Raw genomic sequence first — 27,370 nt, 5'->3', positions numbered from 1 at the left:
ATTCACCCCCCTATCGTTTAAGGCCATATACTATCACCAAAAGACCAAGGAATTTGCGAGTTCCTGACGAGTTTGAAGGTGGTTTTTGACACCTCCTTCTTGTTGACCAAAGAGTACATCTCCGGTGCTCTGAAAGCTTATACTGGTACTCCTCATTTCCTCCCCTTGGTGAAAATAACTTTGCTATCGTTATTAATCATTTACTTGTTTTCTTTGCAGGCAGGATGTTGTCTAACATCAGCAAGGCAGAGTTAGTCGAGATGGCTAAAAAGATGAGGGCAACTGCTAACATGCCCAAGGAACTCAAAAAAATAAAGCTTCAGTCACAATCATTCAAGCCCCGACCGAGTAGGATGAGAAAACCACCTCGGAGCTTGTTTTTAAGAGAAAAAGGAAGGTAACCGTTCCCCCCACTGAGCACTTTCACTTAGATGGTCGAGCCCCACATCAAGATGTCACTCACTCAGCTAGGCATGCTTCGCATTCAAGAATGCAAAACAGAGAGCTCTAAGAGGAAGAGCTTGTGGGATCTAGACTTTCACATCCCCACATATGGTGAAACGACCTTCATGCCCAACGAAGATATAGATAGGCTCATGGCCCATGACGAAGATCATCTGCTTCGTGACGCCATGAAGTAATTTGGGCAAGCTTTTGCCATGGGTTGCTTGGTCGTTGCTAAGACGAGGGCTCTGAGAGCAACGGAGGACCAGAGAATCCAAGAGAATGTGGAGCTTCACAAAGAGATAAACCGCCTTCAATTTGAGCTCACACATTCGAAGGGATTACATCAAGAAGCTGAACGACTCCGAATTGAGAAGACTAAAAAGGCAGCAAACCGAGTCCAAGAGGCAGCAAGCATGGTCAAGGAAAGAAACAAACTCTTAGCCAAAGTTGACAAGCTGAAAGGGGAACTGACCCGCAAAGACGAGGTCTTTGTCAAGGCCACAAAATCCTTCAAGCAAGATGTTGCCCAACCCTACCTTGTAGGATTCGAGGCAGCTCTTGAACAAGCATCAACGCTCCATCCCGATTTGGACTTCTCGGATCTCGGCCCCCGTGTCGATGCACAACTAAGGGATGATTAACTTAAACTTTTATGGTTTGTAATATGTTAAATTCTCTTAACACTTAACAATTTGAACACTTCATGTTTAACAACACTTTTGCTTCTTCTTATGCATAGTGATTTTGAGACCTTTGCAAATGCATGCCTCGTTACTTAACTTATTCTCTTTATTTTAACACAATCATATAACAAGCTTCTGTTAGCTTAAGCGTGAAAGTAACAACTTTTTTACCTTGATAAAAACGTCTACCTTTAAGTAAGTGATGCTTTCACAGTTAGGGCAAACTCTTGCCTCAACTCGATTTCATAAACATCCTCCATATTGGGCGACTCTTGGTATGATTATTGCATAGATTCCACAATGCCTCACCTTATAGAGTGCCTACTGAGGTAGCTGCCGCTGTCTCAGGCTCGACCATCATCTTCATACCTATCAAGCAACTTATCTTTACAAGGCATCGATACTCGAACGACCTTGTTCATTCTATACAAAGTCACTTTAGCGCATGCCAAACTACATAACTTAACAAATAAATTCAACTCACAAGGCGCCTATGCTCGGGTAGTCATATTTACGAAGCTAGGTCGTCTTATCATGTACTTCCATCAAATAAATTCTTCTTCACAGAGCGCCTATACTCGGATGACTCTATTCATTCCGAGCTAGGATGTCTTACCATGTGCGGATGACTCTATTCACAAAAACCAATTCACAGAGCGCCTATACTCGGGTGGTCGCTGTTACGCCGAGTTAGGTCGTCTTACCTTGTCAAGCAATTCATTTATACCAATTTCACGCGCATGGCACCTATACTCGGGTAGTAGTACTTACACCGAGTTAGGTTGTCTTACCTGACACTAAATCAAGTGAACCGCTAGGCAAACTAATCTCACATGGTGCCTATGCTCGGGTAGACTTACTTACGCTGAGCTAGGTCGACTTACCGTGTAATAACTCAATAAACAAATTTTATCTCACAGGGCGCCTAAGTTCGGGTAGACGTACTTACGCCGAGCTAGTTCGACTTACCGTGTGCTAACTCGAGTAAATCAGCAAACAATTTTTATCTCACAGGGCGCCTATGCTCGGGTAGACATACTTATGCCGAGCTAGGTCAACTTATTGTGTGCTAACTCAAGTAAATAAACAAAACTAATGCACCATCTTCTGAGAAAAAATCTATCACTAGATGACCTCGTTAAAAAACCCTCTCAAGGGAAAAAGAGCATCACCTTAAACATCAGATTGTTAAAAAAGAAAGCATTAAAATGAAATATCTTAACTGAAGTAAAACTTGAGGTTTGCCACATTCCACATTCGTGGAATGGCTCCTCCTTCCAAGGTCTCCAGCCTATACACCCCATTTCCGAGCACCTCAACTATGCGGAACGGGCCAATTCACTTTAGAGATAACTTATTTTCCAACTTGTAGGGGTGAGCCTTTCGCTTCACCAATCGACAACCTTGAATTGCCGAGGTTTCATCTTGGTCTTTTGCTTTAACTCCACCCTTCTTTTTAAAGCCTCTAAGTTAATACGAGCATGTTCACGCACTTCGTCCAACAAATTCAGGTTTACCTTCTTCCCTTCGTTTGATTCCTCAACACCAAAGCTTTGGAACCCAAGAGAATTCTCTTGTATCTCCACTGGTATCATGGCATCTGACCCATATACCAAATTGAAAGGCGTCTATTTGGTTGTTGATTGCGGAGTGGTGTGATAGGCCCACAAAATTCTGGGAACTTCTTCTGACCAAGTTCCTTTGGCTTTATCTAACCTTCTCTTCAAACCTCTTAATAGGACTCTGTTAACTGACTCAACCTGGCCATTCATCTGAGGGTGTTTTATCGAGGCAGACACCTGCTTTATTCCGAGCTCCGAGCAAAGCTTACCCAGCTGTTGGCTGGCAACTTGGGTTCCGTTGTCGGACACTAGGTGTCTCGAAATCCCAAAACGACACACAATGTTCTTCCACACAAAATGATGTACCTTGTGAGTAGTTATTTTTGCAACTGGCTCGGCTTCAATCCACTTGGTGAAGTATTCAATGGCCATCATGAGATACTTCATCTGACGTATCGTCAAAGAGAAAGGACCTAAAATGTCTATTCCCCATGTATGGTAAGGCCACGAACTATAAATTGACCGTAGCTCCTCGGCTGGTGCGTGGCACCAATCAGCGTGCTTCTGACATTGTTCACAGCGTTGCGCATGTTTCACACAATCTTCCTTCATGGTCAGCCAATAATACCCAACGCGGATGACCTTCAATGACAAGGCTCGTCTTCCTATGTGACTACCGCAAACGCCTTCATGGAGCTCGACCATTATGCGAGAACATTGATCTCCATATACACATGTGAGAATTGGGTAGGTATAACCGAGACGAAAAATATTTCCATCTATCAAGGTATATCGCCTTGCATTCCTCTTAACAATCTTGGTCTCCACGGGCTCGACAAGAAGTAACCCCATCAGCGAGGTAACACTTGTAAAATGTTATCCAAGTCTCTATGGTGCCGACCTGCAAAACTTCAGGAAACTCATCCCCCGATAATCCATAGGTAGTTAATTATTCTTGGGACTTTCAGTGTTTCTTGAATCATCGACTAATGTCTTCTTCCTTTTTCCGAGCTGACCCCTAAGACCTCCATATAGTTGACCTCGACTAATCCTCCTTCAGGTCTCTAGGAACATGAACAAGATCAAACGTAGAGAAAGTTGATCTCAAGATCTGCACGTACTTGAGGTATGAAGTTAGTTGTGGGTCCTTGGCCTGATACTCGTCTGTGATTTTCCTAGTGACAAGCAATGAGTCACTTTTGACTAGCAAGCTTCGAGCTCCCAACTCCTTGGCTAGCAACATCCCGGCTATCAAGGCCTCGTACTCGGCTTGATTGTTGTTCGCTTTAAACGCAAACCTAAGGGCTTGGTAGATTAGAAGCCCGCTCGACCCTTCTAAAATGATCCCAGCTCCACTCCCTAGTTGATTGGAGGATCCATCTACTGAAAGGACCCAACGAAAGTCATTTGAATCGGGTTAGGAGTCCTTAGACGAAATTTCTACCATGAAATCAGCGTATACCTGACCCTTAACCAACCCCTGTGGTTCATACTATATGTCAAACTCAGATAATTCCACCGCCCAACGGACCATCCGACCTACTATATCGGGCTTTTGAAGGACCTGGCGAATGGACATATCGATCATCATGATCACGGTGAAGCTCTGAACATAGAGGCGAAGTCGCCGAGCTGTAAACACTACGGCTAAGGCAGCTTTCTTGATGACTTGATACCGAGTTTCCGGTCCCTACAGTACCTTACTCACAAAATAGATTGGCTTATGGACTTTATCCTGATCTTGAAAAAGGGCTGAGTTGATTTCCCGATCTGTAATTGCAAAATAAAGTCAACTAAGGGTACCTGGAATTGGCTTAGCAAGAACAAGGGGACTGGCCAAGTATTCTTTCAACTTGGTGAAAGCTTCCTCGCATTCACTAATCCACACAAAACGATTGTTCTTCTTAAGACATTGGAAATAGTGGTACCCCTTGTCTTCTCTAGCAGACAAAAAATGAGAGAGGGTGGCCATGCGCCCGGTTAGCTGTTGCACCTCCTTCACATTGGTCGGGCTCCTCATCCCTATAATTGTCGTGCATTTGTCGAGCTTCGCCTCTATGTCCCTTTCAGTTAGTAGGAAGCCAATGAATTTCTTGCTTCTACCCCGAACACACACTTATATGGATTAAGCTTTAAGTTGTACTTTGCTATTGTTGTGAATAGCTCTTCCAAATCAGTAATATGTTGGTGTTTCCTATTCGACGTGATAACCATGTCGTCTACATACGCTTCGACATTTTGCCTGAGCATGGGGGCGAGGATCCGATCCATCAGTCTTTGATAGGTTGCACCAGCATTTTTAAGGCCAAAGGGCATGACCTTGTAGTAGTAACTGGCAACCTTGGCCATAAAGGTTGTCTTACTTTCGTCCTTCGGGTGCATACGAATCTGGTTATACCCCGAGAACGCATCCAGAAAGCTTAATAACCGACAACTTGAGGCATTTTCAACCAAGGAGTCTATGCTCGGTAGCGGGTAAGAATCCTTGGGACAAGCCTTGTTCAAATTAGTGAAGTCGACGCACATCCTCTACTTCCCGTTGGCCTTCTTTACCAACACAACATTTATCAATCACTCAGGGTATTGGATCTCCCTTATGTGGCCAACAACCAAAAGTTTTCGAGTCTCTTCTCGGATGACTAAGCATTTATCTTCATTGAAATTTCTTCTCCTCTGGACCATAGGCTTGACCCTCTCATCCATGGTAAGCCGATGGCATAAAAAGTTTGGGTCTATCCCGGGCATGTCCACGGATGACCATGCGAAAGAATTCATATTCTCTGATATTACTTTGAATATCTTATCTTCTAACTCCTAACACAACGAGGTGCCAAGCTTGAACTTCTTCCCTTTTATCTCCCTTTCATGAACCTCTCCAGCAGGTCCAGGTCGCCTCTCATTGACAACATCTGCCTCCATAATCCATTATGTCTCTCTTGCCTGGACAACGATTGTGTATGTTCCCCTTCAATTCTTCAAACTACTCAAGTAGCATTTTCGTGTCGTCAACTGATTGGACTTTATGGTAATCACCCCTCCTTCAAGAGAAGGCATCTTCATCTTCATATGGGTTGTCGAGGCTACCGCACCCAACTTGTTCAGGGAAGGTCACCCCAAAATCAAGTTGTAAGTAGAAGACACGTTAATAATGATGTACCTGACAGTAATCGTCCTGACCGCGCTTTCATCGGAGAAATTCGTCCTCAACTTAACATACCCTCATACTTCTACCTGATCTCCCGTGAAGCCGACCAAACACCCGTCGTATGGCCTCAACTGGTTAGGAGATAACTGCAAACTGGTGAACATTCCCTAGAACATCAGATCAGCCAAACTCCATTGATTGATCAAGACTTTGTGCACGTTCCTTCCCACAATGACAACAAATATCACCGCCGGATCATCCTCGTGAGGAACCACGTCCTCCGAGTCGAAATTCGTGAAGTAGAGTGTGGGCTTTAAAAGGTGATCGGATATCCTCGTATCTAGGGAGATCACCGCTCGTGCGTATCATTTACGTTTGGAAGTCGAGCTTCCTTCTTCGGAAACCCTCCCGAGACGGTGTTCAACTCTCCATGAACCGATGTCTCATGTGTTTGGTCCTTGATAGCAACCTCTCCCTCTGGTTTTTCCTAGCTAAACACGGGCTGGCCCACGGTAAAAAACGCAGGGCATGCTGACGTTTTCAATCTGCTAACCAGCCCCGCATAACCCGCTAGCTCGCAAAAAATAAATAAATAAATAAAAATTAATTGACTTGACAACAATGGTCTAGTGGAGGAGTGACAACTTTGAGTGAAAGAAAATTAGGTTTTCACTTCAAACACAATGCAATTACGCTGTTCCAAAAAACACACACAACACACTACGCACTCTCATTTGCAGTGGTGTCGCTCGCTCCGCTTGCGACTCTGCGTGGCTTCGCCTGCAACTGTCGCACGCTACTGTCGCTTCGCTGCTGCACACCGCTACTGCCTCCACTCCTTCTCAATGTTAAAAAAAAAAGCGGGCCAACTCGCATGCGTGGCGGGTCATGAAAACGAGGCCGCATTTTGTATGCGGGGCGGACCGACCCGCTTTGCCACCCCTACCTGGCATACTAAAGAGCTCTTTATAGGATACTCAGAATTTGGGTCGAGTTGTTGACTCTTCCCTGGCCTTCACCTTGCGCTCATCTTTCTTGGCTACATATGGTACGTACCTTGAGTTCGTTCTCTTCTCGACAGAGGTTTCATTGACTCGCAACAGTCGATCTTGGTTACTTTCCTTAGGCCTAGATTTCCTTGAGCGTTAGTTGTTGTTCTTCCTTAGTACAGTCTCTTTCGCCTCGATGTGGGCGACAACTCGTTCACGTACCTCGGAAATGTCTCTACTAAAGCCAATATCCCTTATTCAAAGGCGACGATCATCATCTCTTCATCATGCATTTTAAGTCTTATCGTAACCTCACATAACCTATTCAGATAATCTTTCAGTGTCTCTCCCTCCCTTTGTCTGATGCTGAAAAGGTCGTACAGCCTCGGGAGTTTGACCTTGTTGACCGAAAACTATTCTCTAAACATTCTGAAGAACTGAGGGAAAAAGGTGATTTGAGCATCCGGGATGCCACTGAACCATTATAGGGTTGTACCTGTAAAAGTGCCCATGAACATCTTACATCGGATGACATCCGATCCTCCAGAGATGAGCATTTGAGCATTGAATGCCATGAGATGATTTTCAGGGTCCTCTATTCTTGTGAAAAAGGCGATTTTAGGTGTGATGCAATGATATGGCACAAGCTCATCCATGATTTTCTACGAGAATGGCTTGGGATTATCTCTCGTTGACAAGTTCATAGATCGTTTCGTGGTGGAACATCGGTGCAGGCTCTTTCGTAATTTCTCATTGGTTTGTGTGTGCTCCTCCATATCTATCTGGGAGGCCTCAATTTCTAACATCAAACGATCCTGTAGAAGCTCTTGCTCAGCTCGGGCTTCCGCTTGTAGCCTCTCCTGCTCGACCTTGGCTTCTTCTTGGATCTGCTCTTGCTCTCTTATGTGCTCCTCGTTCGCCTCTTGGAGGGCCTTCATAGCATCCATGAGTTGCTGAAGGTGGGGGCATCGCTTCCTTCAGATCCCTGCGGGCCTTGCCTTGTGTTTCTCATCACGTCAGAAGGCTCAATCACAAATGTGGATGTGATCAAGTTTTATCGGGCCCCACATTGGATGCCAAATGTTCTCGGTAGTTGACTTCGAACAAACTGAATGGGCAAACTCTTCTTCTGCTTTGTCTCCAATTGCGGCTTCAAGGTGTCACTTCACTGGGACAAAGGGGGCTCTACTTGTTGATCACACTTCAACGATTAAGTTAGTGAGACCATTCAAATATCAAATCAGTTTCAGTCTAGAGTATTCAGAAACAACATACCTTTACTAGGGGTCTCAAGCCCCTTTTATAGATATCCCTTCAACTGTTTTCTCCAATCAGATTCAACAGGAAGAATATAATCTTAACAGAAAACGTATAATCATAACAAAAAAACATAACAAAGCTAACCTAAACGCTTGGACCGAGTCGAGCTCCTGACCAATACAATAAGTAAGGTATTTCTTCCTACATCCCTATATTTTCCAAAATACCAAAATTAGCCTTGCCATTTTTATTTGAAAAGGCACTATTGATGGCTTCCATGGTTACAATTGTTTTGTATGTTTGATTGTTGGCATTGGTAGAGGGTGCGTTAAGGTCTGCAGATAAGGGTGGAGGTGTGACTGTCTTTTCAAACTGTTGGTTAACTTTTGGAAATAAGAATTGAGTTTCCTTTAAAAGCTTTTTAGTGGTTATGAAGTTAAGAGGTTCATGGAAATTAGGTTTCGAGAGACAATTATGAAATATGTATTCTTGAATTAAATAAATACACTTTAGAATATGTGATCCAAGAAAAAAATGCACAAAACTCACCCAACAAAAACAATGCATAAAACATCAAACATCAACAACAAAAAGACACAAAGCCTTATACCAGAATTGCAAATTTGGATTCATTATGAACAACATATTCCAACTAACTCCTGGATCAATCATTTCGATTTTGTATGACGGGCAACTGATGGAGAAGTGCCTTCATTGTTTGTAGAATTGTTGGTGATTGGCGGAAGCTTCATGGAGTGTAAACGAAACAAGGTCCTCCTAGGAGCTATGGTGACCTTGAAGGTGCATGAAAGGTAGGGATTGAGAGTGGTGAGGCCAACTCTCTTTGGTAAGGGGGATATTTAAAGATCAATAGCCTAACCTAAGAGGTTTTTGGGCAAGAAGTGAAATTGGCACAATTTGGCAACAATTCACTAAGTGTATTAATCTTGTAAAACTAAGAGCCAATGCACTCCTTAAACAGTATTGGAGGCCGGTTTACACAAGGTGAAAATGAGAGGGAAATTCAAAGCTATGCAAGGAGTGAATTGGCGCCTAAAATTCAGCACATGGGAAGTAAGTTCTAGAATCTAGCATGTGCAAATAGATCTAGAACTTACGCTCCACCTTGGGCTAGCTTGGGCCGGTTCTAAGTTTAATTAAGAGTTTAGGAAACTCTAATTAAACTTAGGTTAGCATTTTAGGTACCAATTTGCATTTTTAACAAAATTACAAAAGAAATATTCTATGCTACTTTGACAAGAATTTAAAAGCTATTCTACACTAGGAGCTATGACGTCTTTGAGCATGTATAGATAGGTCTCTCTGCCATGAGTGACAGTGTTCCAATACTCTTTAAGCTTTCTAGCCATGACCCTAGTGATTGGCCCAATATGACAAGGTGGTGGACTCTCAGTTGTAGTGGTGCTTGGACCTCTTCTATCAACAACTCAATCCGAAAACGTCCCATATGCACTATGATTCACTGATATGCCAGAAAAAAATAGAATACCCTTTATGAAAAACAAAACAAAACATATACTTACCTTCTTTAAACTCAAAGCCATGACAAACACTAACCAACCACCACCAGCTGCCATAAACCAACCAACTCCACAAAAGAACGCACAATAATCAATTCAATGCACCGTCGCTTGTTGCCGCACTCCGATTTGCTGTCTCAAAAAATTACCATACTTTGATTTGCTTTCTCAAAAAATGCAGAGAAGAAAGACAAAAACATTGTGACAGTGGTACATTGTGATGGTGATACAATGTCTCGAGGGTTTTTTAAAATTTCACAAGAATAATTTAGCAATTGCACATGAATATGAATGTAGGAGTGTGGGAAAAAAATGTACATAAAAAGTATTTCAATTATATTTTGCACCGTAGGTGAATGAAGTGAAATCAAACCTTTCTTAGGTTGGATTTGATATTGAAGTTATACGCAACATGATTTCTAGGCTAATAAATTAGACTCGCTTTCTTTTCTCTCTTTTAAGTAAATTGTCATAAATTAATTTATTGGTAAATTACTTTATAAAAGAAAGATAAATTTTAACTTAATTTTAGTTTACAGAAAAGTTATTTATTAATTTTTTTTTTTATTCTAAAAAAATATAGGGAAAAATTTATTAAAAAATAGTATGATTTTGGTTAATTAATCTTATTTTTTATTTAATTATTTTGCAATTAATATTTATTTGATAAATTAATGTCTACTTTACTTAGCCTTTTGTAACTAAAAAAATGTACTTCTTTCTTACACACCGCTAAAATGTAGGGGTGCAAAAAGAAACAGCACTAAAAATATTGAATTGAAAAGTCCTTTCCGTTGAAGAGTTTGTGATAGAAGGAGAAGGGACGAAGAGGTTGGAGAATAGCATGGCGTTGCAAGCCGGCGTGAACACCTCCAAGGTTCTGATTCTGGTTGGTGCCGGTAAGTAAGTGAGTGATTGGGTTTATTACCAACTCCTTTACCAATTAACGTGTTTTGCTTTTGCTTGTTCGTTAGGTTTGAGTGGTTCTGTTTTGCTGAGGAGTGGCCAATTATCTGGTCTCATCGCACAGCTTCAGGAGTTACTCAAGGGCGTCGACGATGCTGAGATTTTACCAGGCAGATATGATGCTGCGCTTATTGCTGCACAGGTGCATATTTCTCATGTCATCTTCATACGCACAATTCTTCTCTATTTCTCTGCCACACACCGTATTCAATTGTTTATTTAACGGTCTATTTTAAGCTCAGATTCGACAGCTAGCGCAGGAGATCAGGGAGTTGACCTTGTCCCACCCTGTCACCATCTTCAATGCCAATTCTTCTTCTTCTGGTACTTCAACTGAATTCTATTGCAAATTTCTGTATTTTCCTTTCTTCAGTTGTGATATTAAACATCAGAGGATAAATAATTTACTTTTTAGACCTCGATGAATCCATGATAGAATGCTGCTCAGTAACGTTTTATTTAAACATCTTTCCTCACTGGCTTCGTGATTATGATGTTAAGTTTACCAACCAATGCTCATTTTCTCTGTAGACTTGCTTCTTACATTACATTGTTTAAGAATTATTAATGATAATTGTCTTAGGCTTACCCAAGTACTTAATAAAGACTTAGGCCTTGATTGGATAAACTTCAAGTGTTTAATAGAAAATGAAAATAACATTGTAAAATGAATTAATCTTCTCCTATAAGTAAACAATAGTGTATCCTTAAGGTAAATAAACTTTTTGACTTTAAATTAGCTTTTAGACTTATGGGAGAAGTTTAATTTATTTTTCCTTCTTATTTTTGGAAGTGCTTATTGAAAAATTTATCCAGGCCTTAACCTTGTGAAATCTATTTCTTTTAATCATGTGTTAAGGAAATTGCTAACTTTAAACCATAAACGGTATGCTTTCGGGGTTTTCCAAGATAGCTTCACTCAACCAAATGCAAATTTATCGGTCAAGTCTATCTACTTATTCTTAAAGAATTGATAACGACCCGATAATGAGTTTCCTGATAAGCCCACCAAACACTCGCTAGGATAGACTTTAAATGACTCTGATACTATATTAAGAAGTGGACTTTAAGCCCAACTCAACCTCATAAAACCAACTTTTGAGGTGAGGTTTGCACCCACTTATATACTATGAAATGTCCTAATCTCTATTCGATGTGGGATCTCCAACACATCCCCTCACGTCGAGGCTACCAACTTGTGCGTGTGACTATATATTATGGATGGTCCAATAACGGCCTGATAGCGAGTGGCCTGATAAGCCCAGCAAACACTCGTTAGGATAAACTCGAAATGACTCTGATATCATATTAAGAAGTGGACTTTAAGCCTAACTCAACCTCATAAAATCGGCTTATAAGATGAGGTTTGCACCCACTTATATATTATGAAATGTCCTAATCTCTAGTCGATGTGTGATTTCCAACATTCCCCTTATGCCGAGGCTACCAACTCGTGCGTGGTAAGCTTAAAGTCCACTTCTTAATAATGTTAACGTGTTTACACCATATTTATTATTTCATGATAATGGCACACAATGGCTGACCTAAATAATGCTACAATAGTTATAACACTTAGTTGTTGGGTCTATTAGTGTTTAAGTTCAAGAGGGGAGGGGTGAATTGAACATATAAATTTTTTGCAAATGCAAACAGTTTTTAGTATATCAGAGGAAAAATAACAGATTGTTTTTAAAAGAAACAGATTGATTCTTTAGAACAGTCTAACACAATTTGAACTTGTTCAGATTAAAATTGCAATCAAACAGAGAGATATAACAGAATCAGATTGGTTAGCTTTTACCAACTTGAAGAATACAGATTATGCCAAGAAATCAATCAAGTTCATTCAACACAAGGTTTCAAAGGGAATGAATCTTTGTCAGGATTTAATGAATAAGACTATTTGTTCTTAAACCAATTAAAACCTCATATACAAACACTTTGTTAGTGATTAGAGAACTTTAACAAATCAGGAAGAACAATTTTTATTAAACCCAGAATTAACAGATTTGATTTCAAAAGAACAGATTTGATTTCAAAAGAACAGATTTAGTTCTTGACAGAATTAAGCAAAACCAGAAACGAGTGCAGGGATGAGAGGAAAAGACAAGCAAGTTTTTATACTGGTTCACTCATACAGAGTTACATCCAGTTTCACCTTATTCCAAGGTGGAATCCATTAAAAACAGTATCAATCACTTACAAACACAACAGTTCTTGAACACTACAAGAACAATACAACCAATGCTGAAAAACCCTATTTCAGCACACCTTGCACTCCAAGAAACCCTATCAAGGAGTGATTAACACTTACACCTTTACAAACCAGAATAAAGGAAAGATAACCCTTGAAAAGAAGATGCAAGAACTCAAAACCAGTAGTTCAATTTGCTGCAGAACTGCACCAGCACCTTCACCAAGATCAAAGTTTTCCTAGAACAAGCTCACTTGAAAATCCCTTTGGAAAACCTTTTAAAAACTCTTTTCAATCCTTCTTCTCACATAGAAAGTGTTTAATCTCTGTCAAAAACGTGATTGCTCAGCATCCTTAAGCTTTTCTTTATATAGAAAACAGTTTCTAACTTCTTTTCAAAAAACAGTTGAAAAGCTGTTATGAAAACAACAGATTCAGTTTTAAACTAAACAGATTTATTTTTAGGAAAACTGCCAACTCAGCTAACTGAAATAACTGACTGAGTTGCCCTAACCAACTTTCGAAAATCCTTTCAGCACACAAAAAATAAACCTATTCTTTTACAGAGAACAGATTTATTTTTTGTGCAGTATCCTGATTTTTTGGAGAGAACTCTAAAAAGCTTTTGGAAAAACTTTTAATCACTTCAAATGCTTGATCTATGCTTGGTTAGGCATCTAGGATAGGTCATGTAGCAAAAGGTAACCTTGAATACACACAACCCTAGAGTACAAGATCATCTAAGACACATTGCAACCTACAAAGCAAAACTAGCTAACATCTACATCAAACACACTAAGGCTAGGTAGAGATGAGCCTCATCCATCTTCAACATTAGTGAGATGACTTCTATTTTGAATTTTTTTGTACAGTTATAATTCATACTCTATGCATACAAACACTCAATAAAAATGCTAAAAAATATTGACATGTTCATAATTACCAATAAATGTTATAGAAGTAAATAGTAACTTATTGAGAAGGATACCATGACTAACCATAGAGATAAAGCTAAATGGAGTGAATGAGTTTGGGTCTTTGGTGAGATAGATAACCAAAAAGGCCTTAGAGACTTGGGCACGAGATAGATATTCATTTCATTTATTACATATTTGATGTGGTTTTGGACATTCTCAATCTCCTGGCTAGGTGCAGGCAATTTGTGTAATCATGGGAAGTTTGTTTCTGGTGTAAAGATATTTTACTATCTAATGTAAGATTATTTTTTCTTTCACTATGTATATGAGTTCCTGTTCATTATATATGTTGATGTTAATGTTTCAACATAGGGGGCATTTCTTCTTACTTACTACCTGCTGCTGCAATAGGAGCTATGGGATATTGTTATATGTGGTGGAAGGTAAGTGACAATCCAATCATATTTCCTTAACAAGTACATTTAATTAGGAATCAACATATGATGTGATGATGTTGATTAAACCCATATATTTCTCGTCTCTTGTAGGGATGGTCATTTTCTGATGTAATGTTTGTGACAAAGAGGAATATGGTTAATGCTGTAGAAATTGTGTCAAAGCAATTAGAAAATGTACATGAAACATTGGCAGTAAGTAGTTTGTGTTGGCATTTCTATTTTCCTATATGAACATTTTTCATCTTTGGGTGTTGCTGACTCATTTTGGTTATTTAATTTGTGCAGTCAACAAAAAGGCATCTTACAAAGAGGTTGGAAGGTCTTGACTTGAAGTTGGAAGAGCATAATGAGTTAGGTCAACTTATATCTGATGATGTAAGGGAAGTGAATTTTCTTTTCTTCCTAGGTAATTTAAGGTGTTAAGGTAATTCATTAAAAAAGTGTTTGATCAAAAGAACATCGTAGCTCAATAAAATAAGATCAAATGACCACTCTTGATTTGTCTTCTTGGGTGCATCAAGCATTAAGACTAATTGCTTCAGTTAAAGAAAATCATGAATAGGAATGACCGATTCAATATGTTTGTTTTGGTGTATAAAGATCACCATAAGAAACGTAGGCCATACAACTGAAGTCAACTGTCCATCTCGATATCCTTTCCTGTAAGGTAACATTTTTAGTGAAGGTGAAGACAATATCAAGAGATTTAGTTAATTGAGTGACCCAAAGTAAATTAAATGGGCAATTAGACACATAAGAACAAAGTCAACGGTTAAAGATGGAAGGGGTCTAACCTAATTATTGATGGGGATTGATGATTCTGTGTAGATTGTAGAGCCTTAAACAAGATAATAGTACCTAATAAGTTTCCTATTCCGGTTATAGATGGGTTGCTTGATGAATTAGGAGGTGTTGATATTTTTTCCAAATTAGATTTAAAATTAGGTTACCACTAGATAAAAAATGCGGGGAAGAAGACATTTAGAAAACGCCATTTAGGACTCATGAGTGGGTTAACCAATTTCCCCCTCAACCTTTTAGGCACTTATGAACGATGTTCTCAAACCATATATGCGTAAGTTCGTTTTGGCTTTCTTTGATGATAAACTAATCTTCTTTATTGACATTCACTCACATATGCAATACTTAGAACACATTTTGGAGGTGGTGGATCAGAATCAGTTGAAGGTAAACAAGAAGAAATGTAACTCTAGAATATTTAGGTCATGTAATATCAGAAGAAGGGTTCATAACAAATCCTAAGAAGGTAGACACAATGACTCGAGGGTTATTACTGCAAATTTGTAAAGGAGTATGGCAAGATAGCTAAGCCAGTAACTTAGCTACTAAATATGTGGTGATGTACAATGCAGGCCCCCTTTGAACAATTAAAATCTGCAGAACCAAGCTTACCTATATTGGCAATATAAATTTTTTTCCATCCATTTACGATAGAGACGAATGCATCCAAATCTCCTGCATCAGAAAGAAAGACCTTAAGCATTTTGGAGTCAAGGGTTGTCAGAAAGAGCTCAAAAGAAGTTGGTATATGTAAGAGAATTAATGGCAGGTGGTGCAGAATGGCGCCACTGTCTGTTAGGGCGACACCTAGGGGTGGCAATGCGGGCTGACCTACCTCGTATTGGCCTGCCCTGCTTTGGCTCGCAAAATGCGGGTCGAGTTGGTCCGCTTGCTTAAGTAAAGTGGGTTGAACCTATTGGTCTGCCTCACATAAGGGATGGCCTGCGGGCCAACCCGCATCAAGAAAATTAAAATTTCATTAAAAATAAAAAATATTAATGCACTTGTAATATATATAGAAAACACTCGTTATCTTGTCTGCAAACTGTAGGATGGCAGTGTTGGCGTGACAATATTCAATTTGCATCACTAGGGACCACTTTTTACCTTTTTCATTTGTTTTCATTTTAATAATTTCTCCAGTGGCTTTTATATTCCCATAATATTCCTACCACACTATAAATTAAAAAGGTGTTTGGGGTGGCAAAAATGGCAGGAGTTAGGAGAGCACGTGAGATGCTTGAGGACATGACATTGATAAGAACCAAAATTTAGAGGAGTTAATTTTGTATTTTTTATTAGGGTGTTCCTTCCAACACCCCATCAAATTTCTTCCTACACCCCATTAAATTTTTTCCTACACCTCATCAATTTCAAATTTTAATTTCCATAACATAAAAGTCATTTTTTGAAATGGAAATTCAGAAGAGAAAAGGTAATATTTTGGAAAAACCTTTATGGAACAACTATTTTACCTTTTGGACTCTAGAACAACTATTTTGGCTTGTAGAATTCATTTCCTAGAATTCATGGGGTGCATGGAGAAATTTGAGGGGGTACAGGAGGATAGCAGGTTGGCGTGGATTGCAGGTTATACAGGGCGGGCCTAAGCGGGTCAACAAGCCAAAATAATGAGTTCGTCACGCGTTTTATATAGTGGGTTGCGGGCTGGCCCGCACGACTTGCTCTGCATTGCTACCCCTAGCGACACCTCGTGATACTTAAGTAAAAAAAGTTTGAAGTTTCTCAATGACCAACGTCTATTTGGTGAAGAGCAATTCAAATGGGTTGCTAGATTGATTGGACATGACTTTTGGATCCAATATAAACTTGGAAAAGAGAATACATCGGAATATGCTTTATCTAGAAAAGGTATGTCTACGACAATTACTATTCTTAAATTTGATGATTTGTATTAAAATAAAGGAAAATATAAATATGATAAATCCCTTGTGTTAAGATACACATATGGTTGTTTATTTATAGATGAAAATAATAATAAAATAACAACAAAATTACAGAAACTATGGGCTAAGCCTGTTACATTCAATACTCTCCTCCAAGTTGGTGCATATAAATCATATATACCAAATTTGTTACAAATCTAATCATTCTAGTTTCCCGTAAAGATTTAATAACAATATCTCCTAATTGATCATTCCAATTAACAAATTTAGTTTTGATGTCTCTAGATACAATCTTTTCTCGAATGAAATGACAATCAATCGCAATATGTTTTGGTCCTTTCATGAAAGATGAGATTTGAGCTAATATGAAGAACAACCTGATTATCACACATGAGTAACCTCTCCTAATTGGAATTCTTATGTAACTGTTTTAGCCAAATAAGCTCACAAGTAATTCAGGCCATAACTCTATATTCTACTTCAACATTGGATCTTGTCATAATATTTTGTTTCTTACTCTTCCAAGAAATCAAATTATCACCAATAGAAACACAATATCTGGAAGCGGATCTTCTATCAAATGGAGATCCTGCACAATTAGCATCTGAATAACATACAACTCTAGTATGACTATTGTGACCATATAACAAGCCTTTTCTAAGAGAATCACTTCAATATACGAATGACTGCATTCCAATGATCAACACATGGTGAATTAAGGAATTGCCTCACCACACTAATAAAATATCAGGAACCGTAAGATAATTCAACTGAAGGTAACAAGTTTTCCAGAAGGTAAAGAAACAAGTTCCCAAGTTCCATTGGTTTGAAGAGCACTTATTACATCAAGCATTGTCTGACACCAACTAAGATGAGCTAAGGCATCACCTACAGACTTTGGAATGAGAAGAAATAGACGAAAGATAGGTATAAAAAAGTTGAGATAGTCGATGGTAGCTTAAAGCAGTATAATGTGGAGAGGGATTACGGGTATAACGTATACCTTTACGGAGGGCAATGGGAAGATCAGGTTCAACCATGCCGAAAGGGGCGAAAGAGTTGATACTAGAAGAGAGTCATTCAGCGGAGGAGGGAAATCTTTATATATACTAGACATAAGAAGAGGATCACAAACAACAAGAATATTATTAACTTGATTAGATGGAGACATAGGAGGAGAAAGAGAAAACTTACAAGTAAAGAGAAGACTCGATGAAGGTGACATCTAAAATAAAATAGCGGTTAAGAGAATGTGCGAAACTTTATATCCTTTTTGTGATTGAGTGAACCTTAAAAAGACACATTTGTGTGACTTAGAAGATAATTTATTAAGACCAGAACTAAAATTATGAACAAAGCATGTGGACCCAAAAGCTTAGATAGATAAGGGGTGAACAGGGTCATGAAGAAATAAATTAGAATGAGGATTTTTGTTATCTAAAACTAAAAATGACATGTGATTAATGAGATAACATGCACATGTTGAGGAACCTCACCATGAATTAAAATAGTTCAAGTTGTTTTAACTAAATGTCTATTCTTGCACTCAACCACCCCATTTTGTTGAGGTATACATGAAGTTTGATGAAGAATACAATGAGAAGTCATAATTTTTTTTTAAAGAATGAGAAGGATATCCACGCCCATTATCAATGCGCAAAATTCAAAAAGAAATTCCAAATTGATTTTTAATTTTATTGTAAAAAGTTTGAAATATAGAAAACAACTCATATAGATTTTTGATTAAAAACACCTAAGTACATCTTGAATAATCATAAATAAAAATAACAAAATGCTGAAATCCTAAATTAAGCTTAACACGACTTGGTCCCTAAATGTTAAAGTGAACAAAGGAAAAAGGAGACGAAGAACGCTGTGAGACACTATTTGGAAAAAAACTGCGGATGTGTTTCCTTAACTGACACGACTCACACGATAAACTTGATAAATTAGACAAACTTGGAACAAGTTGCTACTACATCTTGGCAAGACTAGGATGACTCAACCGAGCATGAATAAGAAATGGAGAACCCTTAATCGTGCCAACATGTGTAGAGGTCTGTAGATGAAAAAGACTTTGAGACTCACATCCGGTGCCAATCATCTGTCCCGAAATCCGATCTTGTAAATAAACAAAATCTTTGGTAAAAGAAATAACACAATCAAGGGATAGGATGAGACGACTAATGAATAATAAGTTAAATGGAAATCCAGAGACATATAGAACGTTATCAATATATAAAGAAGGAAAACGATTAATGATACCAACACCATGCGAGGAGACCCTAGATCCATTGGCCATGGTAATCAAAGGTAAATAGCTCGTAGTAGATATGGAAGAGAAAAAATATTTATTACTAGTAATGTGATCTGTGGCACTTGAGTCTAGAACCCAAGGGCCAAGGGAAGTAGAGTGAGTGAGACTAACAAAAGATGTACCTGTGAGTGTAACAGAAGGAGTAGAACTAGAGATCTGACGATCCTCATACCATTTGAGAAATTCATTGAAAATAACATGTTGTCTTGAGGTATCAGATGAAGGAGTACTAGTTGAAGTTGGGCACATACTAGATGTTAGCGAGGGAGCAACCGAAGAGGCCATAGATGAAGATTAGAGACAACAAAGAAAACCTAAAAGTCAAATAGGCTCCGATTAATAGAGGTGATCCTGTCGATGCGACGACATGTGGCTGAGGCGGTAGAGCGACAGGGAAATAAAAAACAACTCCGGTGAGCAATGAGTTTATCAATAAGGCATAAATATTAACCTAGGTCTAGATACCATATTAAAATAAAGAAAAATAGAAATAGGATAAATCCTTGTGTAAAATACACAAATAGGGTTGTTTATTTATAGATGAAAATAATAACAAAATAACATAAAATAGTAACAAAAACTATGGACTAAGCTTGTTACATTTAACAATTTTGAATTGGGTGCAAGAGGTTCATCAAGACAACAAATTACAAGACATCATTCAAGCCTTGTTTCCAGAGTCTCATAAAGGATATAAGCTACAGGGAGACAAACTGTGCTATGAAGGAAAATTAGTGCCTCCTCATAGTTATATTCATATTCCTACCATACTAGAAGAATGTCATGATTCACCAATAGGAGGACATTTAGGTTTCTTCAGAACATTTAAAAGAGTGGTAGCGGTAGTTTATCGGGAAGGGATGGGGTTGAAGTGAAGAATTTTGTAGCTCAATGAAATGTTTGTTAGAAAAACAAATGTGAAACACTTTCCTACGTTGGGTGTAACCTAAGGTTGACCATCCAGGTCTGACCTTCCAGTCCAAATTTGACCATCTAGTCCAACTTTGACAGTTTAGTCAAAGTTTGATTGTCTAATTCAAGATTGATCTTTATTCTTTTATTATTTTTAGTAGATGAAACGGTCTTATAAGACTCATTAGATAGTCCCTTGTTCTGGAAATTATGTGAGTCAAAATGTTTAATAATTTGCAAGATGTATATTATATAAGTGTCTAGTAAGTAGTTATTTATATGAACATATTACAAATTTCCAGATGTTACACTGGGCTGCTCCATCCCTTGCTGATACCTACACAAGTGTGGGATTCCATTTCCATGGATTTTATTGGAGAGTTACCCAAGTCAAAAGGGAAGAATATTATTTTGGTGGTCGTGGACAAATAAAAAAATATGCTCATTTCATTGCATTAAGTCATCCATTTACAGCAAGTGATGTGGCCACTGTGTTCCGTATGGGCATGGTTTTCTTCGTCAATTGTGAATTACAGGAGTTTATTTTTTTGAGCAAGTTTTGGATGGAGTTGATGACTAAAATGGGTACCATGAACTTACCCCAGTAAATTGAACTTACATGCAAACAGTAAGGTTCATGCAGTATTCCATATATCAGTGGTTAAGAGGGCCTTAAACTCATCATTCACCACAACCCTTACCCCAGTGCTTTCGGAAGAAGGTTGAACCAGAGGACATTGTTTGGCATTTGAGATGGTCCAGGAGACAATGTGAAGGTTCTCATTAAGTGGAAACAGTTGTCAGTTTGCGAGCATAGCTGGGAATTTGCAGCTAACATTCAGGAACATTTTCCTCACTTCCACCTTGAGGACAAGGTGACCTTTATAAGGGAGTATTGGTAGGAGACCTTTGATTAGAAAGGTTTGTGCAAGGAAGAAGAAACCGGTAGCAGAGAATTTAAACCCATAGGTATTGTAACTACCTGACAGATTGTTCATTAAGGCTGTTAGGGGTTAAGGAAGATATATAATACAGTTAGAAGAGTGGGGGGAGGAGAGAACAGAAAAATAGTGTAATGTGGAGAGTTTGGTTCTCTCAAGTAATCAGTGGATCAGAACTATTTTCTTTCTAATAAAGTTCATTCTTTCCTCTTAACCTTTCCTTTCTGGTACCAGTGTAACAAAGACACGCTGCAAACATGTTTATGTCGTAAAAGTTGACCCTAACAGTAAAGTCGATACTAGGCTAGTGGCAAAATGATACACCCATTATATAGCCTTGATTATAGTTATGCTTTTTCTTGTTGCCAAAATTACTTTAGTTTGCCTCTCTCTTACTATGGCTGTTATTCATTATTGGCATTTCCATTAGTTAGATATTAATGCCTTTCTCAAAAGTGAATTGGATGTGATTTATAGTTTTGTATTTTTATTAAGGAGTTACCTTAATGAAAAGAAAGATTTATTTGGTCCTTCAAATGTTGTAGTTGCTGCGGTCTAGTTTTGCAGTTGGTTAAATTCCTTTGGTAAAATTCTTTTAATGTGTTCAGAAGTATTCCAATTCTTTTTGCACGCAGGTGAAAGGAGTGAAGTCAAACCTTTCTCAGATTGGATTTGATATTGAAGTTATACGCAACATGATTTCTGGGCTGGTAAATTGGACTCTTTGTTTTCTCTCTCTTTTAAGCGTCCAATAAACTGAAATTGTCCCCTTGTTGATGTTCTAACTTGACTTAATCAACTTGATAGGAAGGGAAACTCGAGCTTGTTGAAGGCAAGCAGGTTATAAATTTATTATTGCAGAGATAGGTTACATTCTAGCAAGTTTTCTTACAAATATTCATATATTTATTTGTGTTTTACCTTGGTATCGTGCAGGACATGACCAATTCAGGTCTCTGGTATTTGTGCCAATTTGCTGATGGATTTAACGACAGACCAAATGGTTACAAGGTTATATTTTTCATCTTTATTTGTGTTTTATCCCATTTATTACCTTATCCAGTGTATAAAATTGTGAGCAAAGCAGAAAGGTTTTTATGATATATGACTACTAGTTATTAGCTATGGAATGTAACACAGATACGGACATGAATACTAATATGACATGGACACTAATATGACATGGACACGGACAAAGAGATATGTATAATATTTAAAATGTAGGACACAGGGACACAAATCTATGTATTATATAATTATGAATTATATAAATTGATAATAAAGATTTATGTGCACAAGTATGTTTTAGTTTTTTTGGAGCAGAAAGATGTTTTGCATGGCTGATTATGTGTCCTACGAATGTCGTACAAGTATCGATGTCCGATACGTGTATTCAATACAGACACGCCATTTATGAGAGCCTTATATAAGTTACTAGTCAATACACAATTCTTCTGTCATTATTAAGACTTCTGTATCAATGAAATTTTTTGTGATTTCTCATGCAAATATCTGACCCTTGATTTTGACTTATTTGACAGGATATTGCAGAACCGACAACTTGTACAGTAACGACACTTGAGAAGAAAGCACTCAAGGTTAATCAGTTTTGGCATTTTTAAGATCAAGTTTTTCAACTTCTAGTCATACTTGCCTACTTATTTAAAAGTATATGTTTCAGGGTTTACAATTCATTGCTACAACTGGAGACACATCTGAGAATTCATCCATAATAACAAAGAAAGTTGGTCTCATTTCTTCAAATGACAAAGAACCTGCTTCGAAACAAAGAATACACAGGTCATTTCCTCTAGGCATTTCTGTGAGCAAGGGCCTTACTGGATTGGTGAGCGATTAGTATTTTTGCGGATGAACCTTCTTGATCGCAATAGGTTCCATACCATTGCTTCTCACATGGATAGCAAATGGTGATTTCAGTATAGTTTTTACGGCTGCCAAAGTTTGTACGACACACCCCCATCTCAAACTTAACCTTTTTGTATATCTTGTATACGAATTTTTCAATACAGAATACACTGATGTCACAAGATCTTGTATATTCTTTTGTCAAGTGTGTTTAAAATGGTTCTGCAACATTCCTTCAGATATTTGTTAAAATGTGATATGCTAATGATGCCTGGTTAACGGCAGGGTAATGCCAAAATTGTGTTGAGAATCAGGAATAAATATTATATTATATATTTAATGTAGATTGATTTGGAATGTTTGGATATCAAGTTATAGTAATTGACTATTCTCTAATAGTAATTAATACAATATTCTGTATAAACCAGTTACACACTGTCATTTAGGCACATGGTTTGAGCATCATACGTCTCTATCTTTTTCTTTCAACAACTAAAGTTATCGAGTCATATTTTGAAACATTGTTTTGCTACACTAATGACAAAATATGGAAGAGAGTGGATGAACTATATTGTTAACACAGTCAGGAATTTGTTTATCGCAAAAACTTGTAACAATTGTAAGGTAATTTAGGCTAAGAATGTGGCCAATGTAAACTTAAATGTCGCTTATATATACAATGATAACAGACAAAAGTTAAGACATTAAAAAATATCAAAGTATAAAGTTGAGTTTAGAGATAGAGAAGATGAAACAAATATTATCCTGATTTGGTCATAACCATTGTATTTCATTTTTAGCAAAATTTATGAAGATTCTTCACTACTTGTTTGTTCAGAATTCTTACAGATATATAGAAATTATATTTGGCATCTCAATCTTCTTCAAGGACAATTTCTTTTAGTATCACTATCCCTATACTTTCTTCTTTATTCTTTATAGTTGTGGAAAAAGTTGAAATTGTGCCTGGGTGAGAAATATTTTAGATTGCATAATTTATAAATTTATTTTGTGCAATATTATGGATTGTATAATTTGAAATGTATTTTAAATTGTACAATTCAAAATATATTTTTGTCTAATATTTTTTTTTAAATTATGTAATCTAAAAATATATTTTATTTTAAATTGTGTAATTTAAAAATATCTCAAATTGTAATAATACAGAATACATTTACATATTACTCAACTTGAAAATATGTTCTATGTTGTGTAATATGAACATTCATAATATATTTGTGAATCTAAAAATGTATTTTGGATTATGAAATTTGAAATATTTTCAGATTAAATAATATTATGTTTCAAATTCTGTAATCTCAAAATCCATATGAACATTTTAGATTTTTCCAACACGTCTATGAAAGAAATAATGCGCGTTGATGAAGAAATAGCTTCCTCCCCATATATGTTTCTAAAAGTCCAACTTTGCTTTTTCTATTTTATTTGAAGGAAGGGGGTTGCACCTCCATTTTTTTTTTCGTTGGAAAGTGTGCGTGAGAGGTTGTTGGTGCCTACATGTGATTAAAATTTTAAAGACACCACAAGGAATAAAATGTTCTTCTTTTCTCAGTTCACTATACACTCGATAATTTTCTTTGTACACACTCAATAGTAAAAAATTAGTTCATAATAATTCATCTTAATTTGTGATTACAAAAATGCGGCAGTGACAAATAGAAACTTAAGTCACCAAAACTTTTAATAAGTTTGTACGTACAAAATATAGTAATAAAAAATATTTTATACATCTAGAAAACATGTTTTAATCTATATAACATTATTATTCTACTCATACTATATACTTATCTCAAATAATTTATATACTTTCCTGTCATATCAAAATATAGTCATATACATGTCCTCTCACTTCTAATATCGGGATCCTATCAAGTAACTTCTTTAGTCCAAGTCTTCTCGACCTTTAAGTATGATGATCTTCTGTCCGTTCTCCAATCCTCCGAGTTGAAGGGGGGTAACTATGAAGGCACTCCGACGATCAAGTCAGTCTGAGTATTATATGCAAGTGAGTAGGGGTGAAAAATTACCTTTGGTGCTGGGGTCCCCTATGATATTTATACTTTTTTGATGAGCCTCAATTGTTTATGGGCTTGCATGTGGGTTCAAAAGAGGGTCCAACTATTCCTTAATCATAGTTTATTATTAAGTATGGCTTAATCGCGGTTAATTGTAGGTTTATGAGATCCGTTCGGATTAGGAGAGTTTATTTGGTCTTCTCGGCTATTCGGTCGTGTTGTCCTTTCATCCATCCGGTAGTACATTTGCCCCCAGGCTCAAGTGGAGCGATTTGAGTGTTAATGTAGAGTCTATAAAAGAAAAATTGTCTTATCTTTAGCCTAGATATTCATCCCAGGTCATATGCCCCCCAAGCCCTAGTATAGGAACTATATGCAGGGTCTTATATGGCCGATATGCTGAGTAGTCGTTACCTTGTGTGGTTGGCACTTCCTATTGACTTGTCGCCATGTGATTTGCTCATGTATCCTTGAAGTCGGGTAGGGGAGATATTTGCTGCGTTCGAGGTGCATGGATGTGACATGGGGTCATAACGTTGATCTGGATCGTTGATGTTGTAGTGATCCAATGGTGCAGATCAGATGTGATAGTTCGTATTTGTTGAAGATGGTTGCTGCCCCTTCAAGATTGTGTTTGATGAAGACCTCTATGTACATTACATTTGTATTTTGCTTTGCTTTAAGTGTGTCTTAGTTAGTGCTTAGAGGTTGTCCAAGAGTGGGCTTTTTGCTGAGTAACTCACCTCATAACCACTGGCCATGTGATAAGAACAAGCATAAGTTTTCTTAAACTGTTTTTCACATGTTTTACAAAAAACACGTTTACTGCATAAAAATAAATCTGTTCTTTTCTAAATAAACAGATTCATTTTTTACACTGATGCCTTGGCTAAGTCTTGTGAAAATTAGACTTTGTGCATCAGGTATTTTGACTAAGTCTTCTTCTTTTCAAAACGACTGAGTTTTAAACAGTTAAACTTTCTCTGTTTTCGTTTTGAAAAATAAATCTGTTCATCTGTAAATGAATAGATTCTTTTTGTCTCTGGTGCCATGTCAAGCATAAACGATTTTCAGTTTTATCTCTGCACCAGAATGATTGACTAAGTCTCCTCACTTAACAGATTCTCTAACTGCTTTTTGAAAATAAATCTGTTCATTTTATTTTCAATCTGTTCATTTTATAACAGCCTTAACTGTTTTTCAAAATTCTGTTATAAGCTGGTTTTCTATAAAATGCAAACTTGTTTCTGAGTTTAATAACAATTCATACATTTGCAAAAACAAGTTTTGACAGCAGAGAGTTAAGTGTTTACAAAGGATTAGCATTTGTTATTCAAAGATTTCGAAAATCACAAAGTGCTTGTTCTTGGTTTGGTTCCAAAAGCTTGGTGTGAGGTGCAGCTACTGTTCTAGCAATCTTGCCTACTGGTTTAAGGCAGATCTTTGTAACCTCAATCAGGTGTAGTCGTTTCACTTCTCATTCCTTGAAATTGTTTGGTTGAACACTCTTCTTGATAGGTGTTCTTGGAGAGTGTGTGTGTGTGTGAGCTGAAATAGGTTTTTTCAGCAAGAGTACCTAAGTTGTTGTAGGTTTCAAGAACAGTGGGAATTGTACTTGGTTGTACTGTGTTTTAGTGTTTTCCACCTGTTGTTGGTGAAGACTGGATGTAGCTCGGTTGAGTGAACCAGTATAACTGCTTGTGTTCATTCTCTCTCACTCTCTGCAATTTAGTTTCTGCATAACTGATAAAACAGCAAAGAAATAAATCTGTTCAATTGAAAATAAATCTGTTCTTTCTGGGCACTGTGCACACTGTTCTTGATTTTTGAAAAAGTTGTTTGAATCTGATAAGAACATATATAATCTGCTAAAAGCCATTGGAACACATTGACTGTGATAGGCTGCTCAAGAAACTGTCAAAGCTATTAATTGAACCTTAAACAATTGCTGAAAGTTGAAGCTTGCTGTTCTGTGATTCATTGTTCTTAAATTCTGGAAAATTGCTTGACATCAAGAAGAACACTCATAGTCTGTTAAAAGCCACTGGAACAGGTTGTTTGCAAAGGTCACTCAATTAATTAGCATGCTATCAGTTGAACCTTAATTACTTGCTTGAAATTGAAACTTGCTGGTTTGTGTTTCACTGTTTTTCAATCTGATATCTGTGTGTGTGCATCTGGAAAATCTATCTGCATAGTCTTGTGGTTAACCTTGTTATATTAAAAGCATTTCAAACAAAAACAGTGCTGAAATAAATCTGTTCATTTTCACATAAATCGGTTTATTTTCTGTAAAACTGTGTTAAACACTGTTTCTGCGAGAAAGTTTTAAAAGGTCAATTCAGCCCCCCTCTTGAACTTTGGCACTATTAAACCCAACAATTGGTATCAAGAGCTAGGACTTGTATTTTAATCAAGTTTGTTTGTA

General features: G+C 37.5%; 1 protein-coding gene across 2 annotated transcripts; it reads left to right on the top strand.

Moving 5' to 3' along the window:
* Positions 1-10,332: 10,332 nt before the first annotated feature.
* LOC137816904 (golgin family A protein (DUF1664)) lies at positions 10,333-23,144 on the top strand. 2 transcript variants are annotated; one of them, XM_068620075.2, is made up of 11 exons: positions 10,333-10,526; positions 10,602-10,735; positions 10,836-10,917; positions 14,077-14,147; positions 14,253-14,354; positions 14,448-14,537; positions 21,676-21,750; positions 21,848-21,880; positions 21,977-22,051; positions 22,582-22,638; positions 22,722-23,144. In XM_068620075.2, exons 1-11 carry the CDS (start codon positions 10,472-10,474, stop codon positions 22,896-22,898), a joined length of 951 nt encoding a protein of 316 aa, XP_068476176.1. In that variant the 5' UTR covers positions 10,333-10,471; the 3' UTR covers positions 22,899-23,144. The 2 variants fall into 2 exon arrangements, with proteins under 2 accessions (XP_068476176.1, XP_090159414.1); XM_090303288.1 differs by lacking the exons at positions 10,333-10,526; positions 10,602-10,735; positions 10,836-10,917; ... (1 more) ...; positions 14,253-14,354; positions 14,448-14,537 and adding an exon at positions 15,283-16,835.
* The last annotated feature ends 4,226 nt before the right edge of the window (positions 23,145-27,370 follow it).

The sequence above is a fragment of the Phaseolus vulgaris genome, chromosome 6 (genome assembly GCF_051622355.1).
Source record: "Phaseolus vulgaris cultivar YP4 chromosome 6, ASM5162235v1, whole genome shotgun sequence".
Taxonomy (NCBI): domain Eukaryota; kingdom Viridiplantae; phylum Streptophyta; class Magnoliopsida; order Fabales; family Fabaceae; genus Phaseolus; species Phaseolus vulgaris.
This window is presented reverse-complemented; position numbering and strand designations above follow the sequence as displayed.